Genomic DNA, 18,054 nt, shown 5'->3' with positions numbered 1-18,054 from the left:
CGGCTGCAGATTACAGAAACAGTCATATTTGTTCTCATTCAGTAAAGCGTAGTACTAATTAATCAATTAGTACTTACTTCATTGATTAACGCATAGCAAAGTAATCGGTACCGTGATGAAGATTAAATCAATGTTGACGAAAGGCATAATTAATTTGCTACAGACATAGATATGGGTTTTAAGAAGCAAATTAACGACATGTTTTGGATCAATAAGTGGATATAAAAGAGGTTTCTAGCTTACCAGTGGAGTGTGAGACCTCATCATGAATCTGAACGCAGTAAGTACTTACAGTTAAATATACGTACTTACCATATATTTAACTGTATAAATATCTAATTAGGTAATTTTTGTTAATCATTATTAATATGATAGTCGACCCGCGCCGCTCTGTCCACGTAATTTGGGAAGATAAATATTTTTTATTTCAAAAGGATTTGCCAATTTTTTATTTTTTTTTCAACTGTATAGTTTTAAAATATCACCCTGCAAACACCAACATCAGCTGATAGTTACCCGGAACTGGTGGCAGCGGGCCCGAATTTAAATTCGTCATATTTACAACAATTGTCATGTTCCACTCTCTGTATCTCTCTCGATAGTGGTAGAGAATTGAGCTACTGAGGTGACAAAGTAACGATATGAAATAGTGGCCACTTTCCCCAATTCGGACACTTCGGAGAATTGCGTAACCATAAAACCAAACATTTTTTGTGGATCCCTGGAATTGGGGCAGTGTGATCCGCAGTCGCATCTATTGTAAAAATAAAAAAAAAAACACAAGCGTCAGCCGAAGGATCGAAACTACATAATATTTTCTTTAAAATATTTTTAATGGTCTCCACCCCATCGTTTGGGGGGAGACCCTTGCCCAGCAGTGGGACAGTAACGGGTTTAAAGAAATGGTATTTAGAGTTTCCTGATATAGACATAATCATAAATCTGTGCTATGCGTGGTATGCGACTACCAACCACGAGCGTTTAGTTCACAGGTCGGGCAAAGTGCTATTGCATTTTTTTAAGTTCTATTAGTATGTTCTTCATATTATTATTATTATTAGCTCGGAGGTTGTAAGCTATGGCAATAGGCTTACATGGGACCAACATAGCATTTGGCAGAACGAGGGTGTATTTTTTACACCTCTATGACCTAACCTCTATGACCTATCCATACTTAATATTATAAATGCGAAAGTAACTCTGTCTGTCTGTCTGTCTGTCTGTCTGCTACTCAATCACGTCTAAACTACTGAACCAATTTGCATGAAATTTGGTATGGAGATATTTTGATACCCGAGAAAGGACATAGGCTACTTTTTACCTCGGGAAAATGACGCATTTCCCGGGAAAATTCAGAAAAATCAACGAAGTCGCGAAATATCAATATTATAATGACATTGAATTAACAAAATTCCGTTGCCATGGCAACTGTTTTAATGGCGGATATGCCTTAGCGCGACTTCGTTATACTAAGAGATGTAAATAATTTTGAGAATATTTTTCGTGAAAAAAAAGCATATTTTATATCATCACGCTACGACCAATAGGAGCAGAGTACCTAACAGTAAAACAACAAGTACAAGTACAAAAGTGTTACAAAAACATGGAAAATTCTGACCCATTCTCTCTTATGTGACGCAAGCGAAGTTGCGCGGGTCAGCTAGTATATCTATATATCCTCTATAACCTACCTATACCCTAAGGTATAACAGACGTTATTTTATACAACCCAGAAGGGGTTAAATATAAAGATATTTAATTTGATATTATAAACTCTTTTGTAAGTAAATGAACTATTGTTTCAGTGGCTATGTATCTTGTTGGCATGCTTCATGGCTCTGTGCGGCGTGGAGGCGAGGCACGTGCGCGGCCGCCGTCCCATCATCCTCGTCAATAGGCTTCCACGCGGCAAGGTCTCACCCAAAGGCTTGTACTTGTGACCATCCTTTATGGATTCATTACGGTACGCCTCATTATAACGTGGAATACAATAAAATGTGTTGAAGTACTTTGCTGTTTATAATTTATACTTTATCTTTACTTTATTTAACTTACGGATTTGGAGTTTTACAGCCAATGGTTGCTTTTTCGAGATTTTTATACGAGTATATACCTAATATTTCATCTGTTTTAGCTTCATGTAACTTATCATATACCCAGGTATGAAGTTAAATATCATTCTAAATTTAAGAAAGCTGAATGGTGGAATCGCAACGAAATAATCTACTTTTGCAGTTCTGGCAGGAAATATCCTAGACAGGTTTTAAAAACAGTATTACTTGAGGCTGACACTTGAGGTTTTCGCATACTTTACTTGTGATCTGTAATAAAAAAATCAATTCTTGTTTAATTAAGGAATATACTATTACTCAAATTTTGTGGGTACATTTAATGTAGGTAAGAAAATGTTAATGTTTTTAAACTACTGCGACTTGATACTCTATACAAAACCGTATCTTAATAAAACACATTAAGTTTCCACACTTTGTACCCACTTACCTACCAAAACGCACTAGAATAAATTGCCTAACAAACAGTAAACTCTAGGCACTTCTACCATAACATTCAGTTATAATTCTAGTCGTCCTTGATCTAATAAGTTGTAGTGTCCGGTGACACTACACAAGGCTGTACGTGACCGTACTGCTAATATCTTGCACGAGGATATTTCGACTGTTTATCCGGTGTCAGTGCGTTAATATCACATTGTCCTGTACTTTACTACTGATATATAAGACGTCCTGGACTGAGAACATCATTGTGCATCGGAACTTGTGTTCTATCGTTACTTGCAACCCTCAACAAAACTCATCAACATGTTCAAATTTGTAAGTACCTTTTAATTTAGAAATTTAATAAAAAAAGTAATACACTCACTTCTATACAGTAGTGGCAAGTTAACTTTGCTTTGAATTATTTACAAATATTATCAAGCTTTTGTTTATAGCTTCTGAACATTATTTCCAAGCTTCATATCTCGTCGATTGTCGTTTGTTTGAACAACATTGTGACTGGCAATTTGTTATTTCATTTCGAATTTTCGTTTATTCTACAGGTGGTGTTCGCTGCTCTCCTGGCTTTCGCCTCCGCCAAGCCTAAGCCTCTCGTTGTAGAGTACCCAGTAGCGGCTGCATATGACTACGCTCCTGTAGCCGCTGCATACACCGCACCCGTGGCCTATTCTTACAGCGCATATGATTATGCTCTACCTTACTCTGCCTACACATACGCTTCTCCTTACTCCTACTACGTACGCTGAAAGACCATCGCACATACCGACGACAACGCTTAATAATATTTAAATCATGTATCACTAAGCAATTGTGAATAGAAACCTATTCGATACCGAAAATTTTCTTTAATTTCAAAATCTTTCCCTGTGATGAATGACCCGCGGTCATTCATATTAACTAGGTCAGGTCCTAGTCTTTGTCATTGTTATATTTGACTCAAGTATTATGTATTCTGAAAGGTTAAAGCTTTATGATTAAATAATACATAATAGTAGTAATACAATTACTAATTGTAATGTAATAATGCCATAAGTATTGACTCGTAATGTGACGCGATTGTTCATTCATAATTACTATACTAAACATATTCATTGAGTTAATAATTCTTAAAGTTATTGTACCATTGCCTTTGCCATGGGGTACAAAGCCGAGGGCAAACAGAAATGTTCGCAGCATTACAAATTACCAGGTATTTGTAAGCTGTCTGCAAATTTTGTAGCTATTATGCCATTATTAGATCAGGGTGCAAAATAATGAACTAATATGTTTCAATAGAGTTAGGCTCCATTGGTAAATTACTTGAGAAAACGTCACTAAGAAAACTATGAAGGCTACCCGTTTGGGGCGGTATTATTTAAACCGAAAGACAACATTGAGATCTGCGCCCCACATTGGTAAAAGGGCCACGAAAGTTTTCCACAGACTGAACAAACATTGTGTTAATCAAGTCGAGCGGTTAGCTTCCACTGGGTGGCATTTGAAATATAATTATAATTAATGACTTTATCGTTCGACACGGCAATAAGGTGCCTACTAATGAAAGTCGGTGAGGGCTGACGCGTATAGTTGTAGGAACGTGAGTGCGTGTCACGTGATCCCGCCCTCACATTTCACTTTATTATCAAATCAGGTGTTCATTAAATAATCGATGTGCACTTTGTTATGCGTGTTTAGGTACGAGTTCTGTTGTGACTTTGGTTTATTATCGTGTTTGTCGAAAAGTGGAGTATGATTTTCCTCTGTTTTTTAGAGTCCTATAGGTATAGTGTGTTTATTTGATTGTATTATCTACATACATTAAATAAATGTAGTAGCCAGGAGATAGAACTTAAGGCCAGGCTATGGGCAAGCGTTTGATAAACTGTTCGATAAATAAAATGACATCTATACTAATATTATCTATACTAATATTATAAAGCTGAAGAGTTTGTTTGAACGCGCTAATCTCAGGAACTACTGGTCCGATTTGAATATCATCACGCTACAGCCAGTAGGAGCAGAGTACCAGTGAAAAATGTCACCAAAACGGGGATAATTATGACTCTCTTATGTGACGCAAGCGAACTTGCGCGGGTCAGCTAGTCGAATATAATATGAAAAGTTCTATCAAAATTTCACCCGATAAGTCAACTAATTCTTATCCAGAGGTTAAACAAAAGCGGCATGTTATAACTTGACCGGTCTTTTTTGCAATGTGTTATATCTAGTTTTACGTCACACATGAACATACTAAATCTTGCAATTTTGACCCACTTGGCAGTGCTCAATTGAGCGTCCATTTTGAATACTGATGCAAATCCAATGATAATGCAATATCGTGGTGTTGATTTGCTATTGCTGTGGGGCAGCGTATGAATAATTACCGCAAATCGGTAGTCAAGGATGAATCTCGTATCGCTGGGGACTTAATAAGCATACAAACATGGAAAGTAGAACTCATTGTTAAAACTACCTTATTTATGGATAACCGATATTGGTTTCTTTTGAGAAGCAAAATCAAGCACTTGCGTATTATGAAATTAAAAGTTCTGTAATTACTGTTGTCGTGTAATACTTTTATGGATATTAAAAAGTTACAAGTTAGTTAGATGTATGTTTAAGACTATTACTGGTCAATTCAGATAGTGGCTTTTTGAAATAGTGCTGGAAGCAGTTTTTGAAATGCCAATTAAAGACATGAATTGGGCAAATCTCTATCTCTGCGTGGTCATGTCCAAAGATATTCGGCGTGTTGTCGGAGTCAGGGATCTGAGAGACAATATAGAATCGCGACTTAAGTGTAAAATTAGGGGATATAGATTTAGGGCTGATCATATGTTCTCGCCATGGCAACATTTTAATTCCATCCATTCCATATGATGAACATTTTTTATGACAAATATTTTGTTGTGGGAGCTATACTTTTCATTAAGAAAAGTCGCACACGTGTTTTAAATATATGCAGGTGATTTGTCACACGTTTCACGTGCTTACAATATTTACCAAGAAATCTTGCATTAGCCCACACGACTTCTACTTAAATGAGTTATTCTTGCCGCAACCTCATTGATATATTCTAAATATAACTGCCAAGTAAATGAACTAGTTCATCTAAAACCTAATTTGTTGGAATGCGATTAATTTGTATTTCTAGTTACCCGTCATGTTATTGTATTGTGTAAAGTATACGAGTACTTGAGGATGAACAGATAAAAAAAATATCCGAGTTAAGCCACTTTATTGACCCAGCGCTAGACATAGGTCTCTATCCATCCACCTTATCCATCAAATGACAGGAGGCGCCCATAGCCAGTTGCGCTCACCGGTCGGTGATGTTAAGATTACGATCTCTGGGTTAAGCAACCCTTGGCGCGGTCATTCCATAGATGGGTTACGGCATAGTGGTATTTATACTGGGCGTCTCCGTGCTTCGGAGGGCACGAAAAAAGTCGGTCCCGGTTGTTGTCAATTAAGATAACAGTCGTTAAGCCACGTCAAAGGCCTTCGGGCGGCTTGAACAACTTTGATATTAGGTTGACCACTACCCATACGAAGAGAAGAAAAAGATCAAATGACAGAAAAATTAGACTTTAAGCCTTTCCACTACCTACTTTCGTGATTTTTGAGGACCGTTAAAAATTTGAATAGCATTTCAATTCATTCGTGTCGTAAGTGCCTACGTATCTCTGTGGTTCACATTGAAATTCGTATATTGGCAAAAAAAAAGAAATTCGCTGTAGGTATTTCGTAGAATGAAATATTTGTCTGCTTCCGACAAGTCAAGAGAGAACCGTGTTTATTTCTGTAACCGTAGAAGGTCAAGGTATTACACTGTGACATAATAATATTATTCCATTTTTAACTTGCGATGAGACCCAACTGACATGGCAACAAGGTGTTCAGGAAATCCTTAATGGAAAAAAACAAAAGAATTTTCAAGTTTCGTGGGGAGGCAGGCGGCCAGTAAACTTTCCCTCTTATTCATAAACACACTGTAAACCTATTTTAGTTAAAAAACTACTATAATATGTTTTAGCTTTTTCATTTCGCTAAGGAGTGAAAGAAACAAAACTCTTTATCAGCCTTTCATAACTTCAAATATTTTTATGAATAAGAGGGTTTGTTTATTTAATCCATGGTCCGTCTGCGTACTAGGCAGCTTGTAATGTAATGCCACAAAACAGGAACTGACACTGCCATAGGATCTCGTGACTCAGGCTGGCCTTGTATGAGAACCACCATAATATTTAGTGTATATGCGTATTACCATAGCATTAAGCAAACTGGTCCTAGTAGTTAGAAGATTATTTTAGTAACTTTTATTGTAACTGCTAGCTTTTTAGTGTATTTATAAATATATTAACAAAATGAAGTTAACTGAAAAACTTTAGTTAAAGTCAGAAATAAATACACAAAAAATAACTTTTACGGTAACATTGTTTAATCCCATTTGTGACAGAGGCTTTTATAAAACTTTTAAAATGTATTGATTGGCTATTGGTGGTGTAATAATAGGTTGTCGCTTTTAAATAATGACGTAGTTCAGAATATAATTAATAGTGGAATTTTTGATAAAGATAGATGGAACATTACAAATAGCAGGAAACTAAAATAAACAGGCACTAGTCCTTCCGATGTTGCTACTTACTTTAGTACTTATTATTCTGTGCTACTGGATACGTTTGAAGTGATTGGTTAACTTGGTTGCCTTGCCGCAAAAAACCCCGTTTTGCATAAAGTGGGTTCGAATCCCACTCGGGACACATATTTTTTGATGAGCACGAATGTCTTTTCGGAGTTTCATTTTCATCTTGTATTCAAAAGTATATAAATATGTTTTATCAGCAATATGGTTTCCATTGTACAATCTCTGCTTAGTTTGGAACCAAACCGTGTGTAAACTGACCTGAGATATATGACTAAAAATAACTGTATCAAAGGTCGTCAAAAAGTAAAATATGCAACCAGGTAAAGGTTTATTATGACTGGTCATAATAGGCAACAACAATGCAGTTCAAGTTTTATTACAATATTACTCTACATAAATAAAAAACCGGTCAAAAACGAGTCGGACTCGGACTCGAAGAGTTCCGTACATTATCTACTAAGATTTCTAAAAAGGGCAATTTATCTTGTTTGGCAGACCCACTGAAAATTTCAATTAGCCCTTTTTAGATCTTATAGTGGCAACAGAAATACATAGGGGCATCCCCTATGAAATGTTCGTAGTTTATAAGATACACCCTGGAGACAGACAGACAACAAAATCTTAACTATAGGGTTCCGTTTTTAACCTTTGGCTATGGAACCTCAACAATAAGAATAAAGTAAGGCAAGTTTATCAGCTAGTTCGTGGCAACTATGTAGATACGAATCATCGTTTATGTTAACGACGCAAGTGTCAACGTGCAGATTTGTATCCAAACGATTAAAGGGCGTATTGAAATAACGCGCGACCTTTTTCATATAGCTTTTGCAGTTTGATGACGTCATGAGTGACGAGTGATCCCATCATGCATGAGGTGTGACGTCACCGTCGTAACGTAATGACATACGTATTTTATTGGATTATGTGCTTGACGTGTACACTCTATTTAAGATTCTACTGATATTGTGTAATTTAGAATGTTCTCAATTATACTCAATTATATGAAATAAGGTTCTTAGAATACTGAATAAGTATTGCCCTACAATGCTGCCAGCATTCTGGGAAAGATCCAGATAGTATCACGATCCCGTTCTTTTTAAATTTATATTTTGTATATGTTTTTGTATAGTTCAGTGGACAGTGGACAACACACCAATGACTTTTCTAAAGTTATGTGTGTTAACGGCTAAGGAAAACATGGCTAAGAGTTCTTTAGAACAGTTCTTGAAGGTATGCAAAGTCTCTAACCCGTAGTTGCGGGCCAATTGGCCAGCTTGGTGAATTTAAGGCCTAATCCCTCCATTATTACGGGAGGACTTCCTTGCCCAGTATAGTTGTCATTATATATTCCACATTATAAATATTCTGGTACTTAAATAATAAATATGAAATAGTAATGAAGAAAGGCCTTAGATAATGCGCAGAGTTAATTCGGAGAAAACAGAATACCTATGTCATGTCTTCGTTATGTATTTTGACAACATTCGAGAATAATTCTCCATGTTTTGGCTAAACTGTTTATACCGGCCGGCGTATCACAATTGCATTATGCGATAAGTAACCAAAACGTTAATTGTTTAAAAGACGGTTTATTAATAAAGTTTTGAGTAGCCAATGGAAAGTTTCGTGATTCACTCGTACATGAAAGTTTCCTTACACGAGGCTCTTAAGTCTATTGCGTCAACATCGGTATTGTTCACTTGAAATCAACACTGTTGTTTAGAACTTTCTATCGACAGAAAGCATTTGAAGGTTGGAGTGCAGTATATGAGAAAGTCGCAGATAAAATGTTGTACGTGTTATGTCTACGCCTTTTATTTTTATCGTACATGCTTGAGTGGCATTATCATATAAGATGAAGGAATTATATATATTCTGAAACATACCGTACTAAAAGCAGAATATTTACAATATTTGTCAGAATATAGTGCCTACATAATACATGTAAGTATCGTAAATACAAATTTGTAAAGCAAATGTATCTATACTTAACCATTACTATTTAAACTCATAGAATTGTCGCCAGTTTACAAAGCTAATGCGTAATTAAGTAGCAACATGAAAACAATAAACAGTAAAGCTGTTAAATTATCGATCCACTAATTAAGGAATTTCATGTGAAATTCGTACGTATACTACAATTCGAAGCATGTGAGTCTTTGTCGCCACCACGTGGAGTATTCTTATACAAAACTTACCTAACTAATGTATAGAAGCCCTGACAAACATGTCCCATTTCCTATAAAAGAAAACACTAAACACTACATCTATTCATTACGACTAAGAGCCCTATTGTAAAGAATATTTATATTTTTCTAACTAATGGAAATCTTATAAGCTTTTATCAAAGACTTGAAAGTTAAATAACTAGATTTGGCACAACGGGATACAAAATAACAATTGATATTTACTGTAACGTATTGTGTTTTTATCGCGTTAGATGTTTTCATTATGTTTCCTATTTTCTGTTAATATTAAAGGAAATGGGTCAGTATTGAGCTCACGAACAATGTACGGCTTTTTTGTGGAATTTAACGATTTTTGTGGAGAATGAGCAATGTGAGTTTATTAATAGAGGCTTTTATTGTGTCCTAGAAATTTCCCGCTTATTCTTATTCATCTGATTATAACATATCAAGTGAATAGGACGCATTAAAGAAATGAATGGCGTTGAAAAGTACAACTGCTAAGCTCGGTACCATTTCAAGTTTCTAGAGTTTGGCTCTTAAAATGCACTGGAATAATTAGTTCCTGCGGAACACACTTGAATGCTGATATATTGTCCATACAAAATTATTCGATACCTACTCGGTATTTGATAGTAAATAGGGTTAAAAAATTGTTTCCTCCTACGAAAATCTGTAAGTATGTCTAAGGTACTATAAGATTTTTTGTGGGTACGTAAAGTTTGTCTAGAATAAATAAAAGAAAGCTCACCAAAGAAACACAAAGTTGTAGACTTAAGCAGTGCATTTACAAGGTACATTTCCATATTCCAATATATGATGAAAAAGGAACAAAGATGTAGAATATTACACAACACGAGGGCTTCGCCGGACGTATCGGGCGCGGTGTGACAATTCCGTGTCAATTGCAAGCGCTGACGACAATCCTGCCGGGACTGTCTTCCAATGCTCGTTGTGTAACACCCAACTGTGCCGAAAGGTTACCCAGGATGTATGGGCAATAGCCAGCTGGATGCCGTAAGATTATATACATTTAATTAGTATTGATTAAAATATTCTTACTTAACTTTTGAAATTGTAATATGTAAAAATTGTTCCTTAAGTTTGATGTGCCACTTTTTTAATAAAATACCTAGGCCATCCGCAAGTCTTGAATCTGGTATTCATTTTCGATCATACTTTTGAAAATATCGCACTTGGAACTTGCGCTCACCAAGCACTTCATTTATTTAATTTCAACGTTGATTCAGCAATAGGACCGATGCGTTTTGTCTCATAAGATTTTGCAAATATTGCTTTTTATTTATTCTAAATGCTTCAATACATTTTATTAGGATTTTAGTATCATATCGATAGCATTCGAAGTTTTCAAGTTGTAAAAATAACATTTAATATTTTAACTTTTTAGAAGCTTATCCAGCACCGCCAGAATGTTTTATATCATCCAACAGATGAATAGATTGATACAGTAAAACATCTCTACGCGTGTGAATATGTAATAGCTTACGGAATCTTTTGTTTAGTACTCGTCCGGCCCATTGTCCCCTATTCAAATGTTTACTACCATAATTAGTTTCAATGTAGGCATATTAGCCATTGTTTTATATGAAAGCTAAAACGTAACACACGGGTATGAGGTATCTCACACAAAAGGTATATTATCCGAGCTTACAACTAGTCTTTAGTTAATCGCTATTGTTCTATTTACTTGACAAATAAGTGCTTGTCATAATATAACTGCTACATATTAATTCGTCTCAATATAGACGCGATTAAAATAAGAGTAGTATAAGTAGAAAAGACAATTATGACGTCATACCAATTAGACGTAAATAGTCTCGAACGTTTGGTTGAAAACAAAACATGAAAGAAATCAATGGCTGCCCACGTTTGTACAAAAATATTAACGAATTTCTTGTATCGTTTAATATTTATAGATTGCATGATATTGGTTGATTATCTTGTTCTAGAGTGCTCGAGGGCTTTCCCACTCGTTCATTAATGGTTTATATTACAATCAGAGGGGCAAATTCCTGTCAATATCGACTATGAAGAACCGGCCACCGGTAACAAATTTCATATGATAATTCGATTAACGCTTTTGATTCGGATTTTGATCGTACTTTTTCGATTAGCGCCGTATGAACATTTGTGCAATACATTTAAAATTTAACGCTCTCGATATTCGGCAGTACCTACCGACTGAAGAGAATCGCGCTACAGGTGCTTGATCTTCAGATTTTACGAACACATCACGCCTTGTGCAAAATTATGTCAAAGTATGCCACTTTCTACGATCTCTTCGCGTTTATTTTGCTTCATTCACACTCATATTTTAGACATTTACGCATTGAAATTTAATAAGAGACTCTGATGAAACCATTTTATGCAGAATATATCATGAAAAGCACTTAAAGGGTGCATAATTTTAATTCCCTAATTTATAAACATTGAATAACTGTCAAACACATACTTAAAAAATAAAATCTTGGTGATGCTCATTTAAAATATATAATCGAATATAGTTTGCAAAATCATAAAGTTTTTAATAAAATCTAAGAGAGGTTTCATTGTTCCTCCTACACACTATGTTAAAAGCATTTGATCTCGATTAACCCTACAATGTACACGTGATAGCAGATACTGAGAGGAACCTGTGCATGACATATGTACACAGATAACCTAGACAAGTTTTCTAAAAATATAAATGTTTTACACGTAAAGGGTTACTTGACTTTCTTATAAAAGTTTTGAATAAGAAATGTTGCCCATTTAATGCTCATTCTTTGATATAATATCTGGCTATTAGCTGTGTACCCGCGATTTTGGTGACGTGTTTTTGTATAACAAAGTTATCTTCTAAACCGAAAATGGTATGATTTTTCGGATTTCAATAATAGAACCGTTTTGGAGGTTTTTAGCGCCGCCTGTGGTGGGTTTGAATCTTACTCGGGACAAATCTTTGTGTGATGAGCACGAGTATTTGTTCAGAGCCTGGTTGTAAATTTATCTACATAAATATGTTTATCAGTTATTTGGTTGCCATGAAACAAACTCTGCTTAGTTTGGAATCAAATGACCGTGTGTGAGTTGTCCAATAATATATACATATATGTTTTTTATTTCTCTGATCATCCCAATCGATTGTCTATTCTCGCAATTAAAGCTTAGCAGACCGAAAGACAGGAACATTTTAGCATCTACCTACCTACTTTTTACGTAGTTAATATTACGGGTGATATTATTTAACAGTTTCCACTATAAACGTGAAAATTCACGTGGCCGCCTCACCAGCCGCGTGTTTACAAACACCGCAATTTTTCTATTTGCTAAAGTCTATTTAAAACGCCTACCGATTGATTGTTTTCTATTAAACATTTTGATTAAATAAATTGTTTACGTTTGGAAACTTAGTTCTAGTGACTGTTGATTTATATAGAGCTTCAAATCTTAATTTAATTTTTGGCTGGATATGAATATTTCATACGATAGAATATTTTTTATTGCACGATGCCGCGTTACATTAACTTGCAATTGCAAAAATCTAATATGCATTCATAAAGGAGAGACAGAATCTTTGAGGGCATAAAACCGAAAATATAATAAAATTTGAAAGATTTGCGGCTTTGTAGCTATTTATATCTCAATTTAATAATGTTAGGGTGAATTTGCACACCCTTGACGGCAGTTCATGTCAACCAAAGACGTCTGTCAGAGATCTCATCCATATAAAGCGAATTTCACCATAATCAGAGCCCCGTAGAATAATGTGTAGGTGTCATAATAATTGGACAAAATGCTATTTGTGGTTAGTGAATGTTCGTGTGGTAAAGTTATATTAGAATCCTATAAATATGAAAAACTTATTGTCATTTTAAAATAATGACTGCAAGGAAAAAACTATTTTGGCTTTTTACCTTTTTAATAAATTCGTAGTCTTTCGAGATTCATAATAATTTATATATTCATCAGAAAATGTGAAAAATGTTCACGCTGCAAACGATGACATTTTGTCAACAACCATGATTAACAATGTTCGTCCAAGTAAGGTAAATACCAACGTAGTTACTTCATCATAGCGACTGATGGGTCGGCACGGCACGTGTTGGTCTCAATCTGTCTATTAACTAAAAGATAGTCAATAAATCAAGAATATTTAAGAAGTTTGTTTTAGAAAACTTTACACTTCTTCCTTGTCACGAAACACAAAACAAATTACTAGGAAAACTTCGTGACACTTTTATGTGAGTTTAAAATATACTTGAGAAGCATTTATTTTCCTTATCTACGTGTAACTACTACTCGGTGAAAGATTTAGTAGGTTGAAATAAAATATAGATGCTCGCGTGAATTCCGATTAATCTCGAAGGCTTGATTCTTGGCTCGATTCATATCACGCGTCGCCCAATGTCAGAGAGGTAGCGGAGGATCGTTGCAACATCGACGATACGGGGACTATAAAACATACAGACAGACATGCAAACAGCACGAGTCCTGTTCTTATCGTAGCAGCACAATCAACCAACCAATCAAAATGATGAAGCTTGTAAGTACTCATTGATCTAAGTGATTCAGTATAAAAATATTTTTTTATCAATTTGTAAACACCAAATACTACGTTTTCATTCATACTCTTTTCCATGAAAATGTACAAAATATTATGATTACTAAACGAGTTTTGGAATAAAAACATAACTGCCTGTTAAACTTAAGCGATTTACATATCCAACAAGCTTGTTTTATAAAAGTTTTGTCTAAACAATACCAACATGTTTGGTAATTTAATATCAAACAGAATAATTTGAAACTCTTTTCAACAAACAACTAATTCAAACTGGTGATTTTGTAAATAAATAAACTTATTAAATATTTATTTTATTTTAATGTTTTCTGTTAACAGATCGTTGTCCTCGCCGCGCTTGTCGCCATCTCTTACGCTAAGCCCGCGATAGTGAGCGCTCCCGTAGTGGCTGCTGCTCCCGTGGTCACGGCTACCAGCTCGCAGTACTACCACCGCATCAACAGTGGCTTGGCTGCGTACGTCGCCGCTCCTGCCGCGTACGTCGCACCAGCCGCAGCTCCTTACGTAGCCGCCCCCTATGTTGCATCTCCATACGTCGCGTCTCCCTACGTCGCCGCCTCAGCCCCCATCGTTGCCTTATAAAGAATTGACTCCGCTATTTATTGTGATACTACGACTGAATCTACGCATTGTTGATCCATGACACATTAAATTATGTTATGAAGTATTTTTGTCTTTTATAATTATAACATGCCTTTCAATATGATCGTCAAAAGAGTAATAAAAATCAGCAGCTATTTAAGAAAAAATAAATAATTAATGCATGCATTATTTTCAAGACACGGTAATCTAAATGTACATTTTGTTTGCTTAATATTTACTTATGTATACTTGTACTCTTGGAAAATATGAAAACAAGCTTGCTCAAACATTGAAAAATTCTCTTAAAACTATTTAAATATCTTTAATCTCTAACAATAGCACCTGCAGCGATGCTTGTAAGCATATTAGTGTCACAAAAGCCGTCTATAACTGTCTCCACTACCTGTGAACCGGTAACTCAATATTACACTGAAACATGTATTATGTGCCACTAGATAGATGATGTACTCACGCTTACACGTCGGCTTCTCGCCCACAACGTCGCTGCACGTGCTCATAGATTGGAAATATAATATCTACCGAGATTTCACATGAACTGCCCATGTGTTTATAGGAATTACTTGAAAGATAGTCTTACTTACTGATTTTTGAACTATAATTAATAGATAATTATTTCTTGAACTACCAATGTGTTTATAGGAATGGCTTAGAAGATAGTCTTACTTACTGATTTTTGCACTAAAATTAATAGATTATTATTTCTTGAACTGCCCATTTGTTTATAGGAATGACATGAAAGATAGTCTTACTTCCAGATTTTCTCAGCAAAAGTAAATAGATAATTATTTCTTCATATTAAAAGGCAGCTATAAAAATAGATGAGTAGCTACTAGGTACTCCTTTCTTTTATGCTCGTCTTTCTGGCGGGAGAATCCCTCATAGCCCTGCACTCCACCCAGAGTGCAAGTCCATGCTTAATGTATTAGCCACGTAAAAGAAGGTACATTTTTCTTTGATTGTGCTATTCAAAATTGCACAACAAACGACAAAGGATACGTCGGGTTAGGTTTTGCCGTAAAAGAAAGCATGAAAACAATGTAGGTAATAGATGGTATGTGTCACATACCCAAAGTTAAAAAGCTTAGATTTTGTTTTTATTATTAGGTATTTCTTAAAAGCCAGTTTTTTAATTCGTTCCCCTTACTTTATTTTGTTAAAGACTGCAGATAGAAAATGTCGGGTCAACATATTGAAGTGTGTTAAGAATTTCATCGAATATTTTGCTCGAATTAGAGCACACCCCCAGAGCCTCAATCGGTAAAAAGAATAAAAAATTAAGAGCAAACCTTTATATCGAGTAGGATTCGCGGAAGTTCGGCCAAACTGGGTCTGTTTTATTATTTCTATTGTATGTGTAAACCATTTCTCAATTTTTCAATAACCAGAAACGAGAACACTGAAACCTTATTAGTGTTGTTTACATTACATATTTTGAGGCTAACTTGCGCAGCAATAAATACAGGCTTTTTGTATACTAGTCTACTTTAGATCCGCCCAACTTAATGAGTTTTTGTAAACAACCTACTTTTTTATTATTTTTGTTAAGTAAAATTAATAATTTCATTAGACCTAGTTTATAAAAGGTCCCTCGGGAACTGACGACTGCCTTAGATACAGAAAATAGTTTAAGCTGGTGACTTAGAAATGACCTAGCAGAACTAAAATATTATTATGCGCGGGACTAAACTGTGGGTATACTGAAACAACACAAGTATGAAATGCAGTGTAGTAAAATAGTGTAAATTATGGACAAGATTGATCACCAGTACCAGATAGGCAACTGTTTTTATCTGCCAAATGTAGGTAGGTACTGATTAAAACTAAGTGATTTAAAATAGGTAGGTACTACTTTTTGCACAAAAGCTTTTAAAATATTGTAGGAATTCTTTGTCATATTCGGAATATTAACAATTATTGCATATATGTAGTAATTGCAGCAAGGTAATGTCATTAGAATGAAAATCAGAAAAACTCTTCATAACATATTTATTATAGAGTCAACAATAAACAGATTAAGTCGTAGTATCACAATTAGTTTGGAGCGCAGTCAATTTATAAGGCAACGATGGGTGCTGATGCGGCGACGTAGGGGGAGGAGAGGTACGGAGACGCGACATAGGGTGCAGCGTATGACGCAGCGTACGACGCAGCGTACGACGCAGCGTAAGGTGCGGCAACGTAAGGAGCGGCGGCAGATGCGACGTACGCGGCGGGAGCGGCGACGTACGCAGCCAAGCCGTTGTTGATACGATGGTAGTACTGCGAGCTGGAAGCCGTGACCACGGGAGCCGCCGCCACCAATGGTGCGCCGACTATCGCGGGCTTAGCGTAAGAGATGGCGACAAGCGCGGCGAGGACTACGATCTGCGGAAACACAAAGCAAATATTAAGCTAGTACACTTCCAAAATTCACAGAATTAGACAGTTACAGAAGGATTAAGGAACACTATGAACACAGCTTTCGAAGGTATTTCAGCGCCTCTAGCGTATTTCAGAGGAACTATTTTTCATGTAATTTCTTTTATGAAGGCAATACCGAAAAAACACTTCTAAACAATCAACAAGACTGTTTTCTCTTTTCATAATTGCTATTTTCACGAAAAATCCGAGCACTAAATAAAATATTCACGACACTCACAATCTTGATCATTGTTGTTTGTTTGGTTGTGCTGTTACAGTGAGAACATGCTGAGTGTGAGTCTGCAAGTCGTTATATACGGAGCAGTAGCGGCGATGTTGCAACCGCACATCCTCGCTTACTCATCTGACATTGGACGGTCACTCAAAGCCAAATGTATGCATTTGTCTCCACGTGATGTCTTACAGAGAAATTTTCAGTGTCATGTTTATACCTACTTATTTCCTAGTACATGAGCTCTTTATTTTTGTATCAAAATACAATACATAATAATAAATAATAAAATTAACCCATTAAAGTCCCACTGCTGGGCAAGGTTCTCCTCCTGTAAAAAGTGAAGCTTTGGGCCTTGAGTCCACCACGCTGGCCAAGTGCGGGTTGGGGACTTTGCATACCCTCAATAAATACCATATTTACATATTTTAATCTGGTATTAAAAATATTATTTGAAAACATAGGAAACATAAAGCTAACAGAAACTTTATAACAATGCAAAAATTACTTAAACATTTGCTCTGTGCAAGAATCGAACCTCAAATCATCGTACAATGGTACTATGATGTTCATCAATAAGCCACTGTAAGCGGTTGTATTCAAATTCGTAATTATTGGTTTTACTGTATGAATTGTTGTCAATTATTGGTCTCGAAGGATTTTTTACCATATAAATGTTTATAGAGCAAGGTCTGGCGAAGGACTTCGGGTATTCGAAGGACCTATTGTTTTGATAAAAAAATAGGTCTAGGTTGAATAACACAATATGTATCATTATAGCCATATATCTATAGAATCATGTTCGTCAGGAAATATAGTTTAGTGACTACGTTCGAGTGTTAACACCGAATCGATATGGTTACACTATAATGTTCATTTTCAAATACTTAAATATACCTACAGTTAAGCTT

The 18,054-nt window shown here is 35.6% G+C and overlaps 3 protein-coding genes and 1 long non-coding RNA gene across 4 annotated transcripts; 3 read left to right on the top strand and 1 right to left on the bottom strand.

Annotated features, from left to right (window-relative positions):
- The first annotated feature begins 223 nt into the window (after positions 1-223).
- Positions 224-2,008, top strand: LOC142978297 (uncharacterized). Its single transcript, XR_012959750.1, has 2 exons — positions 224-280; positions 1,806-2,008. It is a non-coding gene; the product is annotated as an uncharacterized LOC142978297 (long non-coding RNA).
- Positions 2,009-2,693: 685 nt separating this feature from the next.
- LOC142978294 (uncharacterized) lies at positions 2,694-3,352 on the top strand. The gene is made up of 2 exons (XM_076122670.1): positions 2,694-2,828; positions 3,056-3,352. Exons 1-2 carry the CDS (start codon positions 2,817-2,819, stop codon positions 3,257-3,259), a joined length of 216 nt encoding a protein of 71 aa, XP_075978785.1. The 5' UTR covers positions 2,694-2,816; the 3' UTR covers positions 3,260-3,352.
- Positions 3,353-13,810: 10,458 nt separating this feature from the next.
- Positions 13,811-14,575, top strand: LOC142978291 (uncharacterized). The gene is made up of 2 exons (XM_076122667.1): positions 13,811-13,872; positions 14,227-14,575. The coding sequence occupies exons 1-2, from the start codon at positions 13,861-13,863 to the stop codon at positions 14,488-14,490; spliced, it is 276 nt and encodes a 91-aa protein (XP_075978782.1). The 5' UTR covers positions 13,811-13,860; the 3' UTR covers positions 14,491-14,575.
- Positions 14,576-16,480: 1,905 nt separating this feature from the next.
- Positions 16,481-17,272, bottom strand: LOC142978288 (uncharacterized). Its single transcript, XM_076122662.1, has 2 exons — positions 17,150-17,272; positions 16,481-16,875 (listed from the first exon to the last, which is right to left on the bottom strand). Exons 1-2 carry the CDS (start codon positions 17,159-17,161, stop codon positions 16,564-16,566), a joined length of 324 nt encoding a protein of 107 aa, XP_075978777.1. The 5' UTR covers positions 17,162-17,272; the 3' UTR covers positions 16,481-16,563.
- Between the last annotated feature and the right edge of the window lie 782 nt (positions 17,273-18,054).

Source organism: Anticarsia gemmatalis, chromosome 14 (genome assembly GCF_050436995.1).
Source record: "Anticarsia gemmatalis isolate Benzon Research Colony breed Stoneville strain chromosome 14, ilAntGemm2 primary, whole genome shotgun sequence".
In the NCBI taxonomy this organism is placed as follows: Eukaryota; Metazoa; Arthropoda; class Insecta; order Lepidoptera; family Erebidae; genus Anticarsia; species Anticarsia gemmatalis.
The sequence above is the reverse complement of the archived record's forward strand: the minus strand, read 5'-3'. Positions and strand labels throughout refer to the sequence as shown.